This window comes from Oncorhynchus nerka, linkage group LG15 (genome assembly GCF_034236695.1).
Source record: "Oncorhynchus nerka isolate Pitt River linkage group LG15, Oner_Uvic_2.0, whole genome shotgun sequence".
Classification (NCBI taxonomy): domain Eukaryota; kingdom Metazoa; phylum Chordata; class Actinopteri; order Salmoniformes; family Salmonidae; genus Oncorhynchus; species Oncorhynchus nerka.
This window is the reverse complement of record NC_088410.1, coordinates 63,904,116-63,924,917: the sequence shown is the minus strand read 5'-3', so window position 1 is coordinate 63,924,917 and position 20,802 is coordinate 63,904,116. Positions and strand designations below refer to the sequence as shown.

The 20,802-nt window shown below is 42.0% G+C and overlaps 2 protein-coding genes across 7 annotated transcripts in view; one reads left to right on the top strand and one right to left on the bottom strand.

The window, feature by feature from the left end:
• The window catches only part of LOC115143109 (inositol 1,4,5-trisphosphate receptor type 1), a 169,181-nt gene extending 167,179 nt beyond the window's left edge, over positions 1 to 2,002 (bottom strand). For 4 of the 5 annotated variants that reach the window (XM_029683197.2, XM_029683198.2, XM_029683199.2 and 1 more), the window contains exon 1: positions 1,826 to 2,001. The gene's annotated coding sequence lies outside the window, so the exon portion shown is untranslated. Of the gene's footprint in view, positions 1 to 1,825 lie in introns of all 5 variants that reach the window. The other variant, XM_029683196.2, reaches the window with a different exon arrangement.
• Positions 2,003 to 2,324: 322 nt separating this feature from the next.
• On the top strand, positions 2,325 to 17,521 carry sumf1 (sulfatase modifying factor 1). Of its 2 annotated transcripts, none has more exons than XM_029683203.2 (9): positions 2,325 to 2,693; positions 4,277 to 4,450; positions 4,735 to 4,809; positions 7,109 to 7,191; positions 7,431 to 7,553; positions 8,212 to 8,326; positions 9,616 to 9,729; positions 9,811 to 9,870; positions 17,035 to 17,521. In XM_029683203.2, the coding sequence occupies exons 1-9, from the start codon at positions 2,403 to 2,405 to the stop codon at positions 17,134 to 17,136; spliced, it is 1,137 nt and encodes a 378-aa protein (XP_029539063.1). In that variant the 5' UTR covers positions 2,325 to 2,402; the 3' UTR covers positions 17,137 to 17,521. The 2 variants fall into 2 exon arrangements, with proteins under 2 accessions (XP_029539063.1, XP_029539062.1); XM_029683202.2 differs by having other exon boundaries at positions 7,428 to 7,553.
• Positions 17,522 to 20,802: the final 3,281 nt, after the last annotated feature.

Here is a 20,802-nt window from a genome sequence, read left to right as displayed (position 1 = left end):
CGCGTAAACATTCATTCAAACAGCACTTTCTTTGCGTTTTCCCAGCAGCTCTTCGTTGTGCGTCAAGCATTACGCTGTTTATGACTTCAAGCCTATCAACTCCCGAGATGCTGGTGTAACCAAAGTGAAATGGCTACCTTGTTAGCGTGCACTAATAGCGTTTCAAACGTCACTCGCTCTGAGCCTTCTAGTAGTTGTTCCCCTTGCTCTACATGGGTAACGCTGCTTCGATGGTGGCTGTTGTTGTGTTGCTGGTTCAAGCCCAGGGAGGAGCGAGGAGAGGGACAGAAGCTATACTGTTACACTGGCAATACTAAAGTGCCTATAAGAATATCTAATAGTCAAAGGTTAATGAAATACAAATGGTATAGAGGGAAATAGTCCTATAATAACTACAACCTAAAACTTCTTACCTGGGAATATTGAAGACTCATGTTAAAAGGAACCATCAGCTTTCATATGTTCTCATGTTCTGAGCAAGGAACTGAAACGTTAGCTTTCTTACTTAGCACATATTGCACTTTAACTTTCTTCTCCAACACTTTGTTTTTGCATTATTTAAACCAAATTGAACATGTTTCATTATTTATTTGAGGCTAAATTGATTTTATTGATGTATTATATTAAGTTAAAATAAGTGTTCATTCAGTATTGTTGTAATTGTCATTATTACAAATAAAATTAATCGGCATCGGATTTTTTTGGTCCTCCAATAATCGGTATCGGTGTTGAAAAATCATAAATCGGTAGACCTCTAATATGTATATACTGTACTCTATCCTATTCTACTGCATCTTAGTCTGCCACTGACATTGCTCATCCAAATATTTATATATTCTTAATTCCAATCTTTTACTTTCAATTGTGTGTATTGTTAGATATTACTGCACTGTTGGAGCTATAAACACAAGCATTTTGCTAGAAACACAAGCATTTTGCTAGAAACACAAGCATTTCGCTACACACGCAATAACATCTGCTAAACACATGTATGTGTCAAATAAAATTAGATTTGACCTGTCCAGAAAAACTCCAGACTACCTAAACACATGTATGTGTCAAATAAAATTAGATTTGACCTGTCCAGAAAAACTCCAGACTAACTATAGGCTGTCAATGGGGCCTAGAGTTATTCCTGTTCATGTGGCTGGTAGAGAAAAACTCCTGGAACATACTGCACCTACTGAGTCCCGGCTCACATTGGTGACATTTCAGTCTACAGAGTTCCTACTGTGCGAGTCTAGTAGCCTACACCCATACATATTATTTGCCTACACTGCAACATCCCCCAGGAGTGAGTATAATGAGGCTGACCTCAAGGCCTAGTTTCAGAGCAGTCATCTTAGAAACATACTCGAAGAAAAACTAAAACATGGTGGACAATTCAGCCCATCATATTACCTCAAAACCACATTGCCTAACATTTAGTAGACAACAACAGTGCACGACATAGATATAACGTTACTGTCATGTTTATCAACATGATGTCCAAGCCACTGGGCAAACAGCCAGCACAAATCCATATTTCTCAATCTTCTTTCAAAAAGGGATAGTGTATGAAATCACTCGAACTTTACTGAGCTTCAGGACATTTGAGTCGAGTAGCCTACAGTTTGAACACTTGCGTTGCTTCAATTGTTAAATTATATTATATTTCATATCAGATTGGCAAAACCTCGTTACTCAGCTCGGGGGGGGGGGGGGGGCATAGTTGTATCAGCGTCGGTGCAGATACATTGTTGCGCTTCTTCCCTCGCCACAAGCAATACATATTTAAGAGGCGGGGATGCTCCCGCAAACTGTACAGAGTTGTGGTCAACTTTACCTTTGCTGTGGTAAGAGGTTGAGAGCGACGCGCGAGGCTGGGTCAACGGGAGAGCATGGCAGCGATATACCGCTTTCAACTAATCCATAGCACGGAGATTCAGTCCGCGAGTAGAGTCCGATTTTTTTGACAGCTCAATCCAATCACCTTGCCTTCCGTTCGTTCGCTACATGAGCGCTCGTCCCCGCGTGAAGGTCTGTAGCCCCTCATAAAATTATATACCAGTACTGGTTTCTGGGAAATAGTGTTTCATGAATTATTCCTTCGGATACTTAACAAAACAGAAAGTAAATGTATGACTACAAGTCCCAAAGTATGGTGAGTATTGCGCGTTATTTAAAGAAACTTCTCCAAACTTTAGACACTGCTGGAGGAAGTGCGATTAAAATTTAAATCAAGAACTATACACAAACATTATGACACACATTGTAAATCATGAGTATGCTGAAATGATAGCCTACATGTTTATGGTATAGAGTTGCAACCTTACAGTTATCAGCTGACTGATCACGTGACTGATAATGCGGAAGCATGGCTCGGTCCACAAACAAGTGGTCTTGAGCTGAATGGTGCAACAATGTTGTTTTATTGTGCGTTTTTCTTATTTTCCCTGAATGTCAAAGATGATGTGCTGTGTGTTCAAAGCAAGCCAGAACTCTCTGTCGGCGCAGAACCTGAGACGATCGTTCCGCTGGCGGCAGAGAGCTCGAGCTGTGGTTGCCACAACCTGAAGAGAGAAGCAGTTGTGGATATCGAGAAGGAAAGCTCCATAATAACAGAAAACCCTGCTGTCAAATATTCGAAGAAGTCAAATGAAAGGCATACAGACACTCAGACGAATGGAGAACAAACTAATACTCGTAGTCAGGTATTATATCAAGCGTTCACATCGTTATAGAGAGAACGTTAAATAGTAACGACCTCTTTATGTAGGCACTAACTCCACAATGGTTCTTTGGACAAAGCCTATGAGGAAATGACTGGCGTTGTTGTAGGGTTTTTGGATTAACGAAAATAAGGTCTGTTGTAAACACAGGGTTATGAGATAATTTACATTTTGTTATATGAGAGTCTTCAACAGCTAATTTATATAGGTCATGTTAACTGACTGATATCATCTCATAGAACAAAAAGTATGTCAAGACTGGGGGGTGAATGTGGGTACGCAGACCCGCAAGCAACTGCGGCCGCTCATAATGAGTTAGATTTTTTGTGGCCCTCACCCCCACCAAAGCTGCCCATCCCTGTTCTAAATATGTATGTGTCTGTGTAGGTGGTGTCTGTACATGGTTCTGGTGTCTATCATATGGTTCTAGAACCATTTCCGTTGTCTGTTGATGGTCCAGATGTGTATGTTGATGGTCCAGATGTGCGTATGTTGTCTGTTGATGGCCCTGATGTGTGTATGTTGTCTGTTGATGGCCCTGATGTGTGTCTGTTGATGGCCCTGATGTGTGTATGTTGTCTGTTGATGGCCCTGATGTGTGTATGTTGGCTGTTGATGGTACTGGTGTGTGTCTGTTGTCTGTTGATGGTCCTGGTGTGTTGATGGTCCTGGTGTGTGACTGTTGATGGTCCTGGTGTGTGACTGTTGATGGTCCTGGTGTGTGTCTGTTGATGGTCCTGGTGTGTGTCTGTAGATGGTCCTGGTGTGTGTCTGTCGATGGTCCTGGTGTGTGTCTGTCGATGGTCCTGGTGTGTGTCTGTCGATGGTCCTGGTGTGTGTCTGTTGATGGTCCTGATGTGTGCATGTTGTCTGTTGATGGTCCTGATGTGTATCTGTTGTCTGTTGATGGTCCTGATGTGTGTATGTTGATGGTCCAGATGTGTGTATGTTGTCTGTTGATGGCCCTGATGTGTGTATGTTGATGGCCCTGATGTGTGTATGTTGTCTGTTGATGGCCCTGATGTGTGTCTGTTGATGGCCCTGATGTGTGTATGTTGTCTGTCGATGGTCCTGGTGTGTGACTGTTGATGGTCCTGGTGTGTGACTGTTGATGGTCCTGGTGTGTGACTGTTGATGGTCCTGGTGTGTGACTGTTGATGGTCCTGGTGTGTGTCTGTCGATGGTCCTGGTGTGTGTCTGTCGATGGTCCTGGTGTGTGTCTGTCGATGGTCCTGGTGTGTGTCTGTCGATGGTCCTGGTGTGTGTCTGTCGATGGTCCTGGTGTGTGTCTGTCGATGGTCCTGGTGTGTGTCTGTTGATGGTCCTGATGTGTGCATGTTGTCTGTTGATGGTCCTGATGTGTGTATGTTGATGGTCCAGATGTGTGTATGTTGTCTGTTGATGGTTCTGATGTGTATCTGTTGTCTGTTGATGGTCCTTGTGTGTGTCTGTTGATGGTCCTGGTGTGTGTCTGTTGATGGTCCTGGTGTGTGCCTGTTGATGGTCCTGATGTGTCTGTTCTTTATAGATGTCTGTTGTCTGATGGCCCTGTTGTGGTCCTGTAGATGGTCCTGATCCCAGGAGGGGAGTTCCTGATGGGTACAGACAGTCCTGGCATCCCCCAGGACGGGGAGGGTCCCCAGAGAAGGGTGCACCTGGACCATTTCTACATGGATGCTCATGAGGTCAGCAACCGCCACTTCCAGAGCTTCATCAATGCCACGGGCTACATCACTGAGGTAGGTTTTTAAAATGTAACTGACTTTATTGAGATTAGTCTTATTGATATCAAGTGTCTCTTTTTCTCAATGGAGACCTGCTGGTCAAAGACAGAAGTAGTGTCAGGAGTGTTACAAATTAATTACAAACATGAAAACATACATTGCCTCACACATGTGGAATTGTGGTTTACTATGAGACAGCCATGCTGACAGATGTCACTCTATAGAAGTGATTGCTCCCTTCTCTGATTTATTGTTCTAAGATGCTGGCACTTCTCTCTCCCCATTCTGTGTTCCTACAGGCAGAGAGGTTTGGAGATTCGTTTGTGTTTGAGGGGGTGTTGAGTGAGGAGGTCAAAAGCCAGATATCCCAGGCAGTAAGTACCCTTCAGTGCAAAAAAGATAGGAAGATACATTTAATTCTCCCAAGGCAAGGGATATGTATTGTGCATCCATCATGCTGAATAAATTAAGTGACGGCTGCATTCAATGTTCTATTGTAAACTTCTTTTAGTGTTGTTTACATCTAACCTAGGTGCTAGCGTGACTGTTTCTGCATTCAACAATGCCTCTTCCTAGACAAAAGCGATACAGGAGTTGGCTAAAGAAAATACGGGCGTCCAGGCTAGTATAGCCTACTTCTTGTTTTCATAGCTGTTTCAGTCCTGCACACACAGGGCCCTAACTTGAGTTCCATCTGCATTACTCCATTTTTTTTGCATCAATGAGCATGTGTCTAAAGTTAGTCTACGGCCCATGGAGAGGCAATGTTGTGGTTTCTCATTCTGTCATCTGATGACATTCCACTAGACCCCCATTTTATCAGTCTCCTTTGATTATGCTTTGAAGCCTGTATAGAGAGGTGACTGCCCTCTGGTTTAATTATTGAGCAGCTTTCACTCCGCTCCACAGCAGACAGCCAAATAATTCTCCCTGGGGTAGTACAGGTCATTTAGGCTGTATAGTGGAACTCTCTCAACATGGAGTATACGAGAGGGAATCAGTATGATTGGTCCTCAAATACTCAAAAGGTTTTACAGCTGCACCATCGAGAGCATCCTAACGGGTTGCATCACTACCTGGTATGGCAACTGCTCAGCCTCCAACACTACAGGGGCACTACAGAGGGTAGTGCGTATGGCCCAGTACATCACCGGGGCCAAGCTTCCTGCCATCCAGGACCTCTATATCAGGTGGTGTCAGAGGAAGGCCCAGAAATTGTCAGACTCCAGCCACCATAGTCATAGACTGTTCTCTCTGCTACCATACGGCAAGCTGTACCAGAGTGCCAAGTCTGGGTCCAAGAGGCTTCTAAACAAGAGTCACATGTTTTTGAAGGCTGTTGACACCTTTTTGCAGTCAAGGCACCAACATCTTACACCGTTATATATAGCCCCCCTGTATATAACCCCCCTATTGTTATTTACTGCTTTAATTATTTGTATTTTCTTAAAACTGCATTGTTGGTTAAGGGCTTGTAAGTAAGCATTTCATTGTTGTATTCGGCGCATGTGACAAATAAAATTTTATTTGAAAAAATGCCAGTAACTGTTAAAGGTTCACACACATACACACACCCATCGTACTGACACATAGTACTGGAATTCAATGTCATCAAATTAGATTACAGTATGATTTCAACATAGCCAACTGTAAACATGATATGTCTTTACAAACAACTTCCTATGCGCACAAGTCTTACTCTGAAAACTGGAAGTTAATTACTGTAGTCCTCGTGGGATGGAGGATAATTGGGGCACACACATTAGCATGTAATCAGTCACAGATGGATGTCCTCACTGGTTAACATGGTGATTGAGAGAGCAAGGTTACTACTTCACACGCTTTGTTTTCCTTCTGGAACTTGGACTGCTGTTTGAACTTCCTGCTTTTTTTCTCTATCTTTTACCTCAGTATTACTATACAGATCCCTGTGCATTAGGTTGGATTCAATTATTTATTCCATTTTTTATTCAAACCTGTTGTGATCTACTCCCAAAGCTGAGTTGTTTAGTGTGACTGACGCATTGGCTTAGGAAAGCACATATGTTTTTGAAGGCTGTTGACACCTTTTTCCAGTCAAGACACCAAAATCTTACACTGTTATTTTTAGTTGTGTAAAAAACACTGTTTTGTTTGGGAGTCAAATGAAGAAAACAAACACCCCTGTATGATGGCAGAGTTTAACAATGCAGAGCAACAGCCACAGAGCAGGCCAAAGTGGCACCTGCCTGGTGTCCTTTAAGTATCCATTCTCTAACACTGGCTGGTGTGTTGTAGTGGGTTAACATTTCACACACACAATGTCGATTCAAACTTTCTATTTCTCTGAAAAGGGAGAGGGGGGAGTGAGGGAGGGGAGAGTGAGGGAGTGAGAGAGATTTATGTTGTGTAGACTGTTGGTGGACTATAGACATGGGGTGCAGATTCAGTTGAAGCGGGGACTGGGAGAGGAGAGTGTTTTAGAGGTGGCGAAAGAGTGTGTAAACACTGCTTGCTTAGGAATGTAGCACTACTCCCCCCTTCACACTCAACTATTAGACTGTGTGTTTGTGCATTTTTGTTTGTGTGTGCGCCAGTGCACACTCGGCCTGACCACCATAACATCAGTTCCTGATAAGTTGTGTTCTGTCTACCTGTGTGACATAGCAGCTGTTGTGACTTCCTGGTTGTCAGGTGGCTGCTGCCCCCTGGTGGTTGCCTGTCAGAGGAGCAGACTGGAGGCACCCTGAGGGCCCCGACTCCAGCATCACAGACAGGTAGGTGTTACATCGCTATACTGGCTCATTCTAATGAGATCCAGTGTCTACCAGTATCTGTATGTCACAGATGGGTAGAGGTCTGTTGATAAACTGATGGTTCTTATGACTCAGGTTGAAGTTGTGTGTTTGGTTCCTGCTTGAGCCAAATGTACAAAGTATATAGTATGTGTTGCTATACTACTAAATTACCATGTATTATGATGTTATTATTAACCATAACCTGGTTGTGCTAGCAGGCTGGACCACCCTGTGCTGCATGTGTCATGGCAAGACGCTGTGGCCTACTGCTCCTGGGCCCACAAGAGACTACCCACAGAGGCTGAGTGGGAGTACGCCTGCAGAGGGGGCCTACAGGAGAGGTAGTGTAATGTGTGTGTGAGGTAACAACCCCACTACTAATATATATAGATTAAGTATATTTAAGCAGTACGGCATAAAGCCTGAGGGGGTGTGGTGTATGGCCAATATACCACGACTAAAGGCTGTTCTTACTCATGGCGCAACACGTAGTGCATGGATACAGCTATGAGTCATGGTATATTGGCCATATACCACAAAACCCTGAGGTGCCTTATTGCTATTATAAAATAGTTACCAATGTAATTTTTAAAATGTTTACTTTTATTTAAGTAGGCAAGTCAGTTAAGAACAAATTATTATTTTCAATGACGGCCTAGGAACAGTGGGTTAACTGCCTTGTTCAGGGGCAGAACGACAGATTTTTACCTTGTCAGCTAGGGGATTCGATCTAGCAACATTTCGGTCACTAGTCCAACGCTCTAACCACTAGGTTACCTGCCGCCCCACTAATTAAAACAGTACAAATATTTGTTTTGTCATACGTGGTATACAATCAGGTATACCACAGTTGTCAGCCAATCCGTATTCAGGGCTCAAACCACACAGATTATAATATGTTATATGCCATTATTCCTACAATACACCTTTTAATCCTTGCACAGTTCTAGTAGTGCCTATCTTTATCCACTGCCCTGATCCTATGTTCCTCTATTTTAGACTTTACCCGTGGGGGAACAAACTGAAACCTAAAGGACAGCACTACGCCAACCTCTGGCAGGGAAAGTTCCCCACACACAACTCAGAAGAGGACGGGTACACTAAAACCTCACCAGTAAGAGATGGGGAGACACAGTTACTGAGAGAGACCAAGACAGAGAATGAGAAAGAATGAGACTTAAATACAGTATGTAAAATTGACTGAAAGACTATGACTTGACTAAAAGACTGTGAAAACAAAGTGCTCAGGGGAGTCTGTTTACTCCCATGTTAGGGAGGCAGGGTGGCCCTTACCCACAATCCATTGTGATGAAACAGGAAGTTGATCTCTGATTCAGCCACTGATTACCAACAGGAACTGTGTGTCATTGGAGATTAGAGAGATAATCAAGTTAAGAATGTCACAACACCAGCGGCTCACGGCTGCTCTAGATCACATGAATAACATTGAGAACATTCATGAATTGCATAGTAATAGTGAAATTATACAATTTGATATGATTTGTCTCACTTCAATGGCTGCTGAGATTTATCAGCTCCATTCTTTTACAGGTCTTTCAGGGTTACACTTTCTATGATGTATACATTACCGTTAAAAACGTAGAAATGTCCTTGTTTTTGAAAGAAAATAACATTTTTTGTCCATTAAAATAACATCAAATTGATCAGAAATACAGTGTAGACATTGTTACTGTTGTAAATGACTATTGTAGCTGGAAATGGCTGATTTCTTTTTATGGAATATCTACATAAGTCGCTCTGGATAAGAGCGTCTGCTAAATGACTTAAATGTAATGTAAATGTACAGAGGCCCATTATCAGCAACCATCACTCCTGTGTTCCAATGCCACGTTGTGTTAGCTAATCCAAGTTTATCATTTTAAAAGGCTAATTGATCATTAGAAAACCCTTTTGCAATTATGTTAGCACGGCTGAAAACTGTTGTTCTGATTAAAGAAGGCAATAAAACTGGCCTTTAGACTAGTTGAGTATCTGGAGCATCAGCATTTGTGGGTTCGATTAAGGGCTCTCTGTACGCCTATGTAGGTATTCCATTAAAAAATATGCCGTTTCCAGCTAGAATAGTCATTTACAACATTAACAATGTCTACACTGTATTTCTGATCAATTCAGATTTGATTTGTTTTGCTTTTCTTTCAAAAATAAGGACATTTCTTAGTGACCCCAAACTTTTTGTTTTTACACATGCAAAAAAACATACTGTGTTGCATGTCTGGAGAAGTGTTTTATTCTAAAATGTTCAAATGTGATGTTTAATTATCCGTTTATAGCTCTTTTTAATATGCTTCCCATGCAACAGTTGCAACGCTATTTCAATAATTTGGGACTCCTTATTGGTGTAGAATGTGAAATTATCTTTCTCATATCTTTCTATGTCTGCAGGTGAAGTCATTTCCTGCAAATGGCTATGGCCTGTATAACATGGTAGGGAATGCATGGGAGTGGACATCTGACTGGTGGACTGTACACCACACCACAGATGAACGGCACAACCCGGTAATACACACACACTTTTTATGTCACATTTGTGAGGATTTCCTCTTGATGTTTTGATATTTTCTCTCCTCCCTTTTGCAGGCAGGTCCACCATCAGGCACAGACCGAGTGAAGAAAGGAGGCTCCTACATGTGCCATAAGGTAACCTTCATGCAATTACTATTTCTATGGCCACAAGCACTGTTCATCACACAAACTGTTCACACCCCTTTTGATGGCGGAGAGAACATTTAGCAGGTTTAAAGCTCATTTTCTTGCAATTCTATACATTTTCCCATGTCTAATGTGTATTCATGTGATATTTGAGTGATCTATGGGCTAAAAAACATTAGCTGACATGGGCTAGTTGATTTGTACATTTCTGACAAGTTATACATTTTTCTCGAAGGTATCCAATGACTGACATGACAAGAGGAAAACTAATGGTGCACTAACCAATTTCAAAATTGCAACTACAGAAGTCAAACACACACCTACATACCAGAGCCTAGCCGGTCTCTGAAAAAAGCAGTGGTACCCAAACTGTGGGGCGTGCCCCCCTTGCCGACCCCTCGCACCTCCCACAGTTTGGGAACCACTGCTTTAGCCTACTGCAATCAAGTACAGTGGGATACAACCATCCCAGCTCTGCAGATTTTGCTGCAAAGAGACCGAGCCTTTAAATAAATTGTTTTGGTACTTTCAATATGTAGCTTGTTTTTGGTTGCAGGTTAATGAATGGCTGAAGAATTACAACATTTATCTAGAGTAACTCTTCAAATAGCACTGCTGGGTGATTTAAAAAAAAGTCATAGTCAATCGATCAATAATATAATAATACTCATATCAAAAATGTTTCTTTAATTTACAATATGTAAAAACTATGAGAATAGAAAGGTTGTGAAATATCGAAGCATAGTTGAAAAACTTATGGCAAATTGAAATCAAAACTAGATGGTCTTCTGAGATGGGAGTGGGAATTACATTACTGTTGTAAAATATACTGTGTCTGTAAAATGTATATAGTATGTATAATCTGGAAGTAGAAGCCTAAGTGTTGTCCATTTGTTTACTCCAATTAGGGGAGGGGTGGTAGGGTTAAGGGAAATTATAAAGAAAATATATACAAAAAAAAGTTTATATTTACAAAAAAAATGCATGGGAGATTGGAAATGATGCAGACAATTACATTGATGGAAACCATCATCTATTTGCAATATTAAAGCTGATCTACCCACACACAAAAAAGTTCAGTGGGCCTTTCTGTTTGGAGGGGTGTGTTGTCTGTGTGTGGGTGGTTCAGAGACCGGCTCTGGTGTGTAGGTGTGTGTTTGACTTCTATGCCCATGTAGAAGAGTCTTTCAGCTTGAATTATACAACGTACTGTTGTAATTAGTAACAAAAGGGAGCTGTATACAATCTCCACCCGCTTAACAGCAAAGGGGGGAATGATTTAAGGGGAAAAACATACTTCTACTTTTCCTGGTACAGTTGCTAGGTGATCCTCTGGGAGGCCCAATATGCTGTCTTCTACAGTAAACTGAGCTATTAGCCCCGCCTCCTCTGGTTTCCTTGGTGTTGCGATTGACAGCATGCAAAACGATTCCCAAGCACCAACCTGGGTTTGTTTCATCTGAGGGGGTCATGTGAAGGAGGAAATGATTTCAATCTAACGGACTTTGTGATTGTAAAACAAATGTTGGCCCTGTTTAAATACTTCAAAATACAGTACCAGTCAAAAGTTTGGACACACCTTCTCATTCAAAGGTTTTTCTTAATTTGGACTATTTTCTACATTGTATAATAACAGTGAAGACATCAAAACTATGAAATAGCACATATGGAATCATGTAGTAACAAAAAAGTGCTAAACAAATCTAAATATATTTTATAATTTAGATTCTTTAAACAGCCACCATTTTCCTTGATGACAGCTTTGCACACTTTTGGCATTCTCTCAACCAGCTTCACCTGGAATGTTTTTCCAACAGTCTTGAAGGAGTTCCCACATATGCTGGGCACTTGTTGGCTGCTTTTTCTTCACTCTGCCGGTCCAACTCATCCCAAACCATCTCAATTGGGTTGAGGTTGGGTGATTTTGGAGTCCAGGTCATCTGATGCAGCACTCCATCACTCTCCTTCTTAGTCAAATAGCCCTTACACAGCCTGGAGGTGTGTTGAGACATTGTCCTGTTGAAAAACAAATGATAGTCCCACCAAGCGCAAACCATATGGTATGGGGTATCGCTGCAGAGTGCTGTGGTAGCCATGCTGGTTAAGTGTGCCTTGAATTCTAAATAAATCACAGACCATGCCACCAGCAAAGCACCATCACACCTCCTCCTCCATGCTTCAAAGAGATCATCCTGCGTCTCACAAAGACACGGTGGTTGGAACCAAAATCTCAAATATGGACTCATCAGACCAAAGGACAAATTTCCACTGGTCTAATGTCCATTGCTCGTGTTTCTTGGCCCAAGCAAGTCTCTTCTTCTTATTGCTGTCCTTTAGTAGTGGTTTCTTTGCAGCAATTCAACCATGGTCTTCACACAGTCTTGAGATGTGTCTGTTACTTGAACTCTGTTAAGCATTTATTTGGGTTGCAATTTCTGAGGCTGGCAACTCTAATGGACTTATTCTCTGCAGCAGAGGTAACTCTGGGTCTTCCTTTCCTGTGGCGGTCCTCGTGAGAGCCCGTTTCATCATAGCGCTTGATGTTTTTTGCGACTGCACTTGAAGAAACTTTCAAAGTTCTTGACATTTTCCGGATTGACTGTCCTTCATGTCTTAAAGTAATTATGGACTGTCGTTTCTTTTTGCTTATTTGAGCTGTTCTTAAATACCACCCCTACCTTGTCACAACACAACTGATTGGGTCAAACGCAATAACTTCTTGACGCACCCATCCCGTTAGTGGGATCATTTTCTTCAACATCTGCTGAATTGCAGATCGTCAAATTCAAATTAAATTACTAAAAATATAAATTTTTCATGAAATCACAAGTGCAATATAGCAAAACACAGCTTAGCTTGTTGTTAATCCACCTGGCGTGTCAGATTTCAAAAAGCTTTTCGGTGAAAGCATACCAAACGTTTATGTAAGGACATCTCTCTCCGCAGACAAAACATTACAAACAGCTAGCAGCAAATTAGATTGGTCACGAAAGTCAGAAAAGCAATAAAATGAATCGCTTACCTTTGATGATCTTCAGATGTTTGCACTCACGAGACTCCCAGTTACACAATAAATGTTCCTTGATCCATAAAGATTATTTTTATATCCAAAATACCTCCATTTGGTTGGCGCGTTATGTTCAGAAATCCACAGGCTCGAGCGGTCACGACGAGGCAGACGAAAATTCCAAATAGTATCTGTAAAGTTCGTAGAAACATGTCAAACATTTTTTATAATCAATCCTCAGGTTCTTTTTACAATATATAATCGATAATATTTCAACCGAACTGTATCTTCTTCAATAGGAGAGAGAGGGAAAATGTCTACTCCACTCTGTTGGCGCATGCAAAACGTTGCTGGCACCCAGCTATGCACTGACGCGATGTGATCTTTCTCGCTCATTTTTCAAAATAAAAGCCTGAAACTATGTCTGAAGACTGTTCACACCACGTGGAAGCCATAGGAAAAGGAATCTGTTTGATATCCCTTTAAATGTAATGAAGACATGCAATGGAACAGAGAGCTTTCTGGAAAAACAGCATTTTCCTCAGGTTTTCGCCTGCAATATAAGTTCTGTTATACTCACATACAATATTTTGACAGTTTGGGAAACTTTTGAGTGTTTTCTATCCTAACCTGACAATTATATGCATATTCTAGATTCTGGGCCTGAGAAATAGGCAGTTTCATTTGGGTACGTTTTTCATCCAAACATCAAAATACTGCCCCCTACACTCAACAAGTTAAGAAGGGAAGAAAATCCACAAATGAACTTTTAACAAGGCACACCTGTAAATTGAAATACATTCCAGATAACTACCTCATGAAACCTCATGAAACTGGTTGAGAGAATGCTATTACATTGATGGAAACCATCATCTATTTGCAATATTAAAGCTGATCTACCCACACACAAAAAAGTTCAGTGGGCCTTTCTGTATGGAGGGGTGTGTTGTCTGTGTGTGGGTGGTTCAGAGACCGGCTCTGGTGTGTAGGTGTGTGTTTGACTTCTATGCCCATGTAGAAGAGTCTTTCAGCTTGAATTATACAACGTACTGTTGTAATTAGTAACAAAAGGGAGCTGTATACAATCTCCACCCGCTTAACAGCAAAGGGGGGAATGATTTAAGGGGAAAAACATACTTCTACTTTTCCTGGTACAGTTGCTAGGTGATCCTCTGGGAGGCCCAATATGCTGTCTTCTACAGTAAACTGAGCTATTAGCCCCGCCTCCTCTGGTTTCCTTGGTGTTGCGATTGACAGCATGCAAAACGATTCCCAAGCACCAACCTGGGTTTGTTTCATCTGAGGGGGTCATGTGAAGGAGGAAATGATTTCAATCTAACGGACTTTGTGATTGTAAAACAAATGTTGGCCCTGTTTAAATACTTCAAAATACAGTACCAGTCAAAAGTTTGGACACACCTTCTCATTCAAAGGTTTTTCTTAATTTGGACTATTTTCTACATTGTATAATAACAGTGAAGACATCAAAACTATGAAATAGCACATATGGAATCATGTAGTAACAAAAAAAGTGCTAAACAAATCTAAATATATTTTATAATTTAGATTCTTTAAACAGCCACCATTTTCCTTGATGACAGCTTTGCACACTTTTGGCATTCTCTCAACCAGCTTCACCTGGAATGTTTTTCCAACAGTCTTGAAGGAGTTCCCACATATGCTGGGCACTTGTTGGCTGCTTTTTCTTCACTCTGCCGGTCCAACTCATCCCAAACCATCTCAATTGGGTTGAGGTTGGGTGATTTTGGAGTCCAGGTCATCTGATGCAGCACTCCATCACTCTCCTTCTTAGTCAAATAGCCCTTACACAGCCTGGAGGTGTGTTGAGACATTGTCCTGTTGAAAAACAAATGATAGTCCCACCAAGCGCAAACCATATGGTATGGGGTATCGCTGCAGAGTGCTGTGGTAGCCATGCTGGTTAAGTGTGCCTTGAATTCTAAATAAATCACAGACCATGCCACCAGCAAAGCACCATCACACCTCCTCCTCCATGCTTCAAAGAGATCATCCTGCGTCTCACAAAGACACGGTGGTTGGAACCAAAAATCTCAAATATGGACTCATCAGACCAAAGGACAAATTTCCACTGGTCTAATGTCCATTGCTCGTGTTTCTTGGCCCAAGCAAGTCTCTTCTTCTTATTGCTGTCCTTTAGTAGTGGTTTCTTTGCAGCAATTCAACCATGGTCTTCACACAGTCTTGAGATGTGTCTGTTACTTGAACTCTGTTAAGCATTTATTTGGGTTGCAATTTCTGAGGCTGGCAACTCTAATGGACTTATTCTCTGCAGCAGAGGTAACTCTGGGTCTTCCTTTCCTGTGGCGGTCCTCGTGAGAGCCCGTTTCATCATAGCGCTTGATGTTTTTTGCGACTGCACTTGAAGAAACTTTCAAAGTTCTTGACATTTTCCGGATTGACTGTCCTTCATGTCTTAAAGTAATTATGGACTGTCGTTTCTTTTTGCTTATTTGAGCTGTTCTTAAATACCACCCCTACCTTGTCACAACACAACTGATTGGGTCAAACGCAATAACTTCTTGACGCACCCATCCCGTTAGTGGGATCATTTTCTTCAACATCTGCTGAATTGCAGATCGCCAAATTCAAATTAAATTACTAAAAATATAAATTTTTCATGAAATCACAAGTGCAATATAGCAAAACACAGCTTAGCTTGTTGTTAATCCACCTGGCGTGTCAGATTTCAAAAAAGCTTTTCGGTGAAAGCATACCAAACGTTTATGTAAGGACATCTCTCTCCGCAGACAAAACATTACAAACAGCTAGCAGCAAATTAGATTGGTCACGAAAGTCAGAAAAGCAATAAAATGAATCGCTTACCTTTGATGATCTTCAGATGTTTGCACTCACGAGACTCCCAGTTACACAATAAATGTTCCTTGATCCATAAAGATTATTTTTATATCCAAAATACCTCCATTTGGTTGGCGCGTTATGTTCAGAAATCCACAGGCTCGAGCGGTCACGACGAGGCAGACGAAAATTCCAAATAGTATCTGTAAAGTTCGTAGAAACATGTCAAACATTTTTTATAATCAATCCTCAGGTTCTTTTTACAATATATAATCGATAATATTTCAACCGAACTGTATCTTCTTCAATAGGAGAGAGAGGGAAAATGTCTACTCCACTCTGTTGGCGCATGCAAAACGTTGCTGGCACCCAGCTATGCACTGACGCGATGTGATCTTTCTCGCTCATTTTTCAAAATAAAAGCCTGAAACTATGTCTGAAGACTGTTCACACCACGTGGAAGCCATAGGAAAAGGAATCTGTTTGATATCCCTTTAAATGTAATGAAGACATGCAATGGAACAGAGAGCTTTCTGGAAAAACAGCATTTTCCTCAGGTTTTCGCCTGCAATATAAGTTCTGTTATACTCACATACAATATTTTGACAGTTTGGGAAACTTTTGAGTGTTTTCTATCCTAACCTGACAATTATATGCATATTCTAGATTCTGGGCCTGAGAAATAGGCAGTTTCATTTGGGTACGTTTTTCATCCAAACATCAAAATACTGCCCCCTACACTCAACAAGTTAAGAAGGGAAGAAAATCCACAAATGAACTTTTAACAAGGCACACCTGTAAATTGAAATACATTCCAGATAACTACCTCATGAAACTGGTTGAGAGAATGCTAAGTGTGCGCAAAGCTGTCATCAAGGCAAAGGGTGGCTACTTTGAAGAATCTCAAATGTAAAATATATTTTGATTTGTGTAACATTTTTTTGGTTACTACATGATTCCATATGAGTTATTTCATAGTTATGATTTCTTCACTATTATTCTACAATGTAGAAAATAGTAAAAAATAAAATAAATAAACTCTCGAATGGGTAGGTGTGTCCAAACTTTTGATTGGTACTGTACATCCTTCCCATCCTACATTCTATATTCTATGGAGTAATAGCTGATTTGCCGTAACTCTGGATTGGTGAAAGCTAAAGGAAACCCTACTTTCCAAAATGAGCACTTTTAAAAATATATATTCTTTGTGTCTTGGATGCTTTCAGTCTAATGCACATTGCTACCAATCTAATGTACATTGACGTATGATTTTCTGTTTCTCTCCCTCTATCTCTATACCACTCCAGTCATACTGTTACAGGTACAGGTGTGCAGCACGGAGTCAGAACACCCCTGACAGCTCTGCCTCTAACCTAGGGTTCCGCTGTGTCTCCCAGGAGCAGCCGTAACCTTTCACCCTTGACCCTGACATGGGTAGTCTGACTTTTCCTTTTTTGTACCATTCCCCATTGGCTCTCGTCTAGGGTACTAACTCTGCCTACCTTGCCCGCCAGGCGAAACAAATCGAGTGCACCTCTTCATACAGCCAGTGATGTCAGTGTTGTTCATGAAATGCAGGATTACCGCGTGACATGTGGAGATTTATGGAATATATTTTTTTGTAAAATATTTAAAAAATGTCTATGTGAATGAATAAATATTCAAAGGGAACATGTGTGAGGTGACTTTGTTTTGGTATGAAGACATTTCACAGATTGATTTAGTAGAAGTTATTATGTAAACTTTAGCCAAGTCTTCTGTTCTTGCTATGAAATAAAGACAAAAACTCACATATTTCCTATGCTCTTTATATCCAATGAACAGAATATCTGGTACAATTATAAATAAAATGAACCAAATGCATTTAACATTATTTGTCAAAAATCTCAATATTACCTATAAATTGCCATCAACTATTGTGAAAATACACTGTTGTTTATTATGCTCTCATTACGTAGTCACTCTGTTAGACAGTAGAAATTTGCCACTATTTAAATAGGCACAGACACAACCATTGAGAACTATCTGTGATCAATGGAATAGAACATCCTCTTTTAATTTGTTTATTTTTATTTCAGAATGAAATGGGATTAATTTATATTTAATTCCATGTACACATGTGATATGCAGATGCAAAACTCTCCAATAGTGTGTGATTGCGGCCCGCAATTCGGCGTGCTCCTGAATGTGGGCATTCACATTCAGGCCCCCCTTCGAGCATCCCATTGGTTCCTGCAAGAACGCCCTCAAGCATCGCATTGGTTCCTGCATGAACACTTCCACTTGAGCGCGCCATCTTCATGCTTGTGTGAGACTTTTGATATTTTGGATTTCCCTTGATTGTCTAAGCAATTAAAATGTGGGTCAAAAGGGAAATAGTATTATCCATGTTTTTCAGGGGTGAAGGACACTATCTACCTGTGTCCTAGCTTGCTAGCTACCGATGTCGCTCCCGCCTGCTGTGTACCGGAGACCTAGCTAGCTAGCACACAGTGTCCTTCGCTTCCGCCTGCCGAACACCTGCCCTCTGCATTAACACAAGTGTGGGAAAGCAGTGCCCGACAGGCACCCGCGCGAAGATATTACGAGAATTTTGTTCTCAATGTTCTTAAACTGAACTTCAATTAAACTACTCAGTCAGCAACCCAGAGTTTGTAAGATTCTGGTTGAATGAAACAGACAGAGTCCCAGCTTAAAATAGTCTAAATGTTTATTCACGAGAGCTCTAAAAATCATACAATGCACATGGCCTTTTTTACCTCACATTTGGTCATGACATACACTTTATAAATGCCCCTCTCATCTAACTCTGTCACAATGTTCAACTTCGATAGCTCCTTCGGTTTAACTGGGTTCCTGTATCTACATGTCTGCAACTGACTGGTCGAGCTCTAAACAGGAAACCTCTGCGGTTACCCAGTGCCTGACTGACTTCTCTTCTCGGGACACAGTCTAGTCTATAAGGTCAAATCCTTACAGACATGTTCCATCCTAGAATTGTTCATATTTCTCTAATCTACCTTGAATACACACACACACATGTTAAATGTCCCTTTCTATTATTTGGCGTTCACTCAATAAATGAATGCTTTTGTACAAGTCTTCTCTAACTGGTCAGTGCTTATCATATTCTTCAACATGTTTCTTAATCTACCACAAGCCTAATGGCTCTTTCCCTCTGGGTGAGGAGACCCCCTTCCTCTTCTCAGTTTCACAGATGTCACAATACATTGAGTGGTTGTTTTAACTTTTAGCCCTTAACTTATATAGTTTCTATATCAGAACACTGTCTACTGATGTCCTAGCTAGCTACGTATCCCGCCTCCCGCCTGATGTGTACCGGATTCCAGTGTCCTTCGCTCCCGCCTGCCCTCACCATTGTTAACAAAACTGCGGGAAAGTAGTGCCCGACATGCAGTCCCGAAAGACACTAGCTGTGTTCGAATTCTCATTCTAACCATACTATTTGTGATGTAATTTGAGTATGTAGTATGCTTATCGGTCATAGTATGGATATAGTTAGTATGCCAAAAGTTCCCAGATGTCGTACTAAATTCGCCTAAATATGGAGTATTTCAATAAATCAATAATTGGGTGTGTTTGTTAATTTAGTCTGGAGTGCCAGAGTGTGCTCTTGGCATTCGTAAATTCTGAGCATTTTGCTCTCGGAGCGTTCAGAGAGCTCTGGCCGAGGAGTAGGGTTGATCCGAGCGTTCTGACCTCACAACGGCAGTCAAGCACCCTAGCTAACAGGCTAACGTTGGCTACAATGTGTCTGTGTCTTTTTGTTGGGGGAGGACGTGGTGGGGTCTGGGCTGGGCTGGCAATTGCTAAAAGGAATTGGCAGTTATGGTTGGTCGGGGCTGTGCCCAGAGTTGGTGCTGGTGTTGTAGCTTGGACCGGGAATTGTGCTGGGACCGGGGGAAAAAGGAACCAGGTACCGGGATTTGGGGCTGCTGCAAGTGCTGGGTCGGGATCTGGGTCTATAGAGGGGAGGAAGGATAACAGGAGGAGCAAGCAGACACACAAAGGAGCCCTAGACCGAGATGTCAATGGTGGTACTTCCCTGTGGTCCGCTCGCTCCGAGTGAAGGTTTGGTGTTGTGTCTCCACACCTCGTATGGTGGGTTGATGCTGGAAACTGGGATCTGGACTGGTGCTGAGTGCAGAGGGTAGAGGAGAGGAGCCCTAGACCCGGAGATCATTTGTGGCATTTCCCTTTGGTCCCGCGAGGCTGGAAATGAAGACAGGAGGACGGGTCTGGGGTTTGTCTTGGTCGGCTGGAAGGATAGTGATCCTCCACCTCAGGGTCGTTCGCTCCACAGTTTGTTGCTGGTAGACCCTGATGTACTTTTTCTCCCACAGGACCTGCTTGATGGTACCGATGATCCTCCACCAGGTGGACCGTTCAGGATGTTCTTCGCTGTCAAGTGAGTTATGGTCAGCATCCTGTTGAGGGAGACAGAGGGAACAAACGGGGCCCAGACCCGACTGGCCATAGTGCACTCAGCAAACAGGTGGTAGATGTTTTCAGTATCAGTACATCCATGGGGGCAGCTCTCTGTATGTGCTATGTGCCGTCTATACATTAATTTCCTAGTGGGGAAGCAACTATGAACAGCTATCCATGAGATGTCTTTCTGTAAGTTTGTAATGCCATGGTGATTGATGTTTAACCATACCTGTTGTGGGTCCACGGCTGAGCTGGTTCAAAGGTGTGCGATGGTGTCCTTGGAGCGGATGTGGGTCATGATGTCCTTGTACTTCCAGGATGCCAGACCAGCCGAGGGCAGACCTGACCTGCAGGCAAGATATCTCCACGTCTTGTACACCTGTGGGGGGTCCCAGGGTACAGTGTGGTCGATGGTTCCGAGGATGCGGGTAGCAAAGTACTGTTTGAAGTAGATGGCTTTTCTGTCTGTCTTGTGGATGTTGGTGACCAAATTGGATAGTCCCTGTGCCCTAATGATGTTGAGGATGTCTGGGACCCCCTTCCCACCGTTCTCAACTGCATTGTAAAGTGTGCTGCGCTTGAGTCACCATCTGTCTCCCCCAGAGAAAGGTGAACATCATGCA

Coding starts and splice junctions, on each gene's coding strand:
- sumf1 (XM_029683202.2), top strand. CDS start 2,403: ATGTTGTTTTATTGTGCGTTTTTCTTATTTTCCCTGAATGTCAAAGAT. Junction 4,810..7,108: donor AAAGCCAGATATCCCAGGCA/GTAAGTACCCTT, acceptor CCTGGTTGTCAG/GTGGCTGCTGCCCCCTGGTG. Junction 7,554..8,211: donor AGAGGGGGCCTACAGGAGAG/GTAGTGTAATGT, acceptor CCTCTATTTTAG/ACTTTACCCGTGGGGGAACA.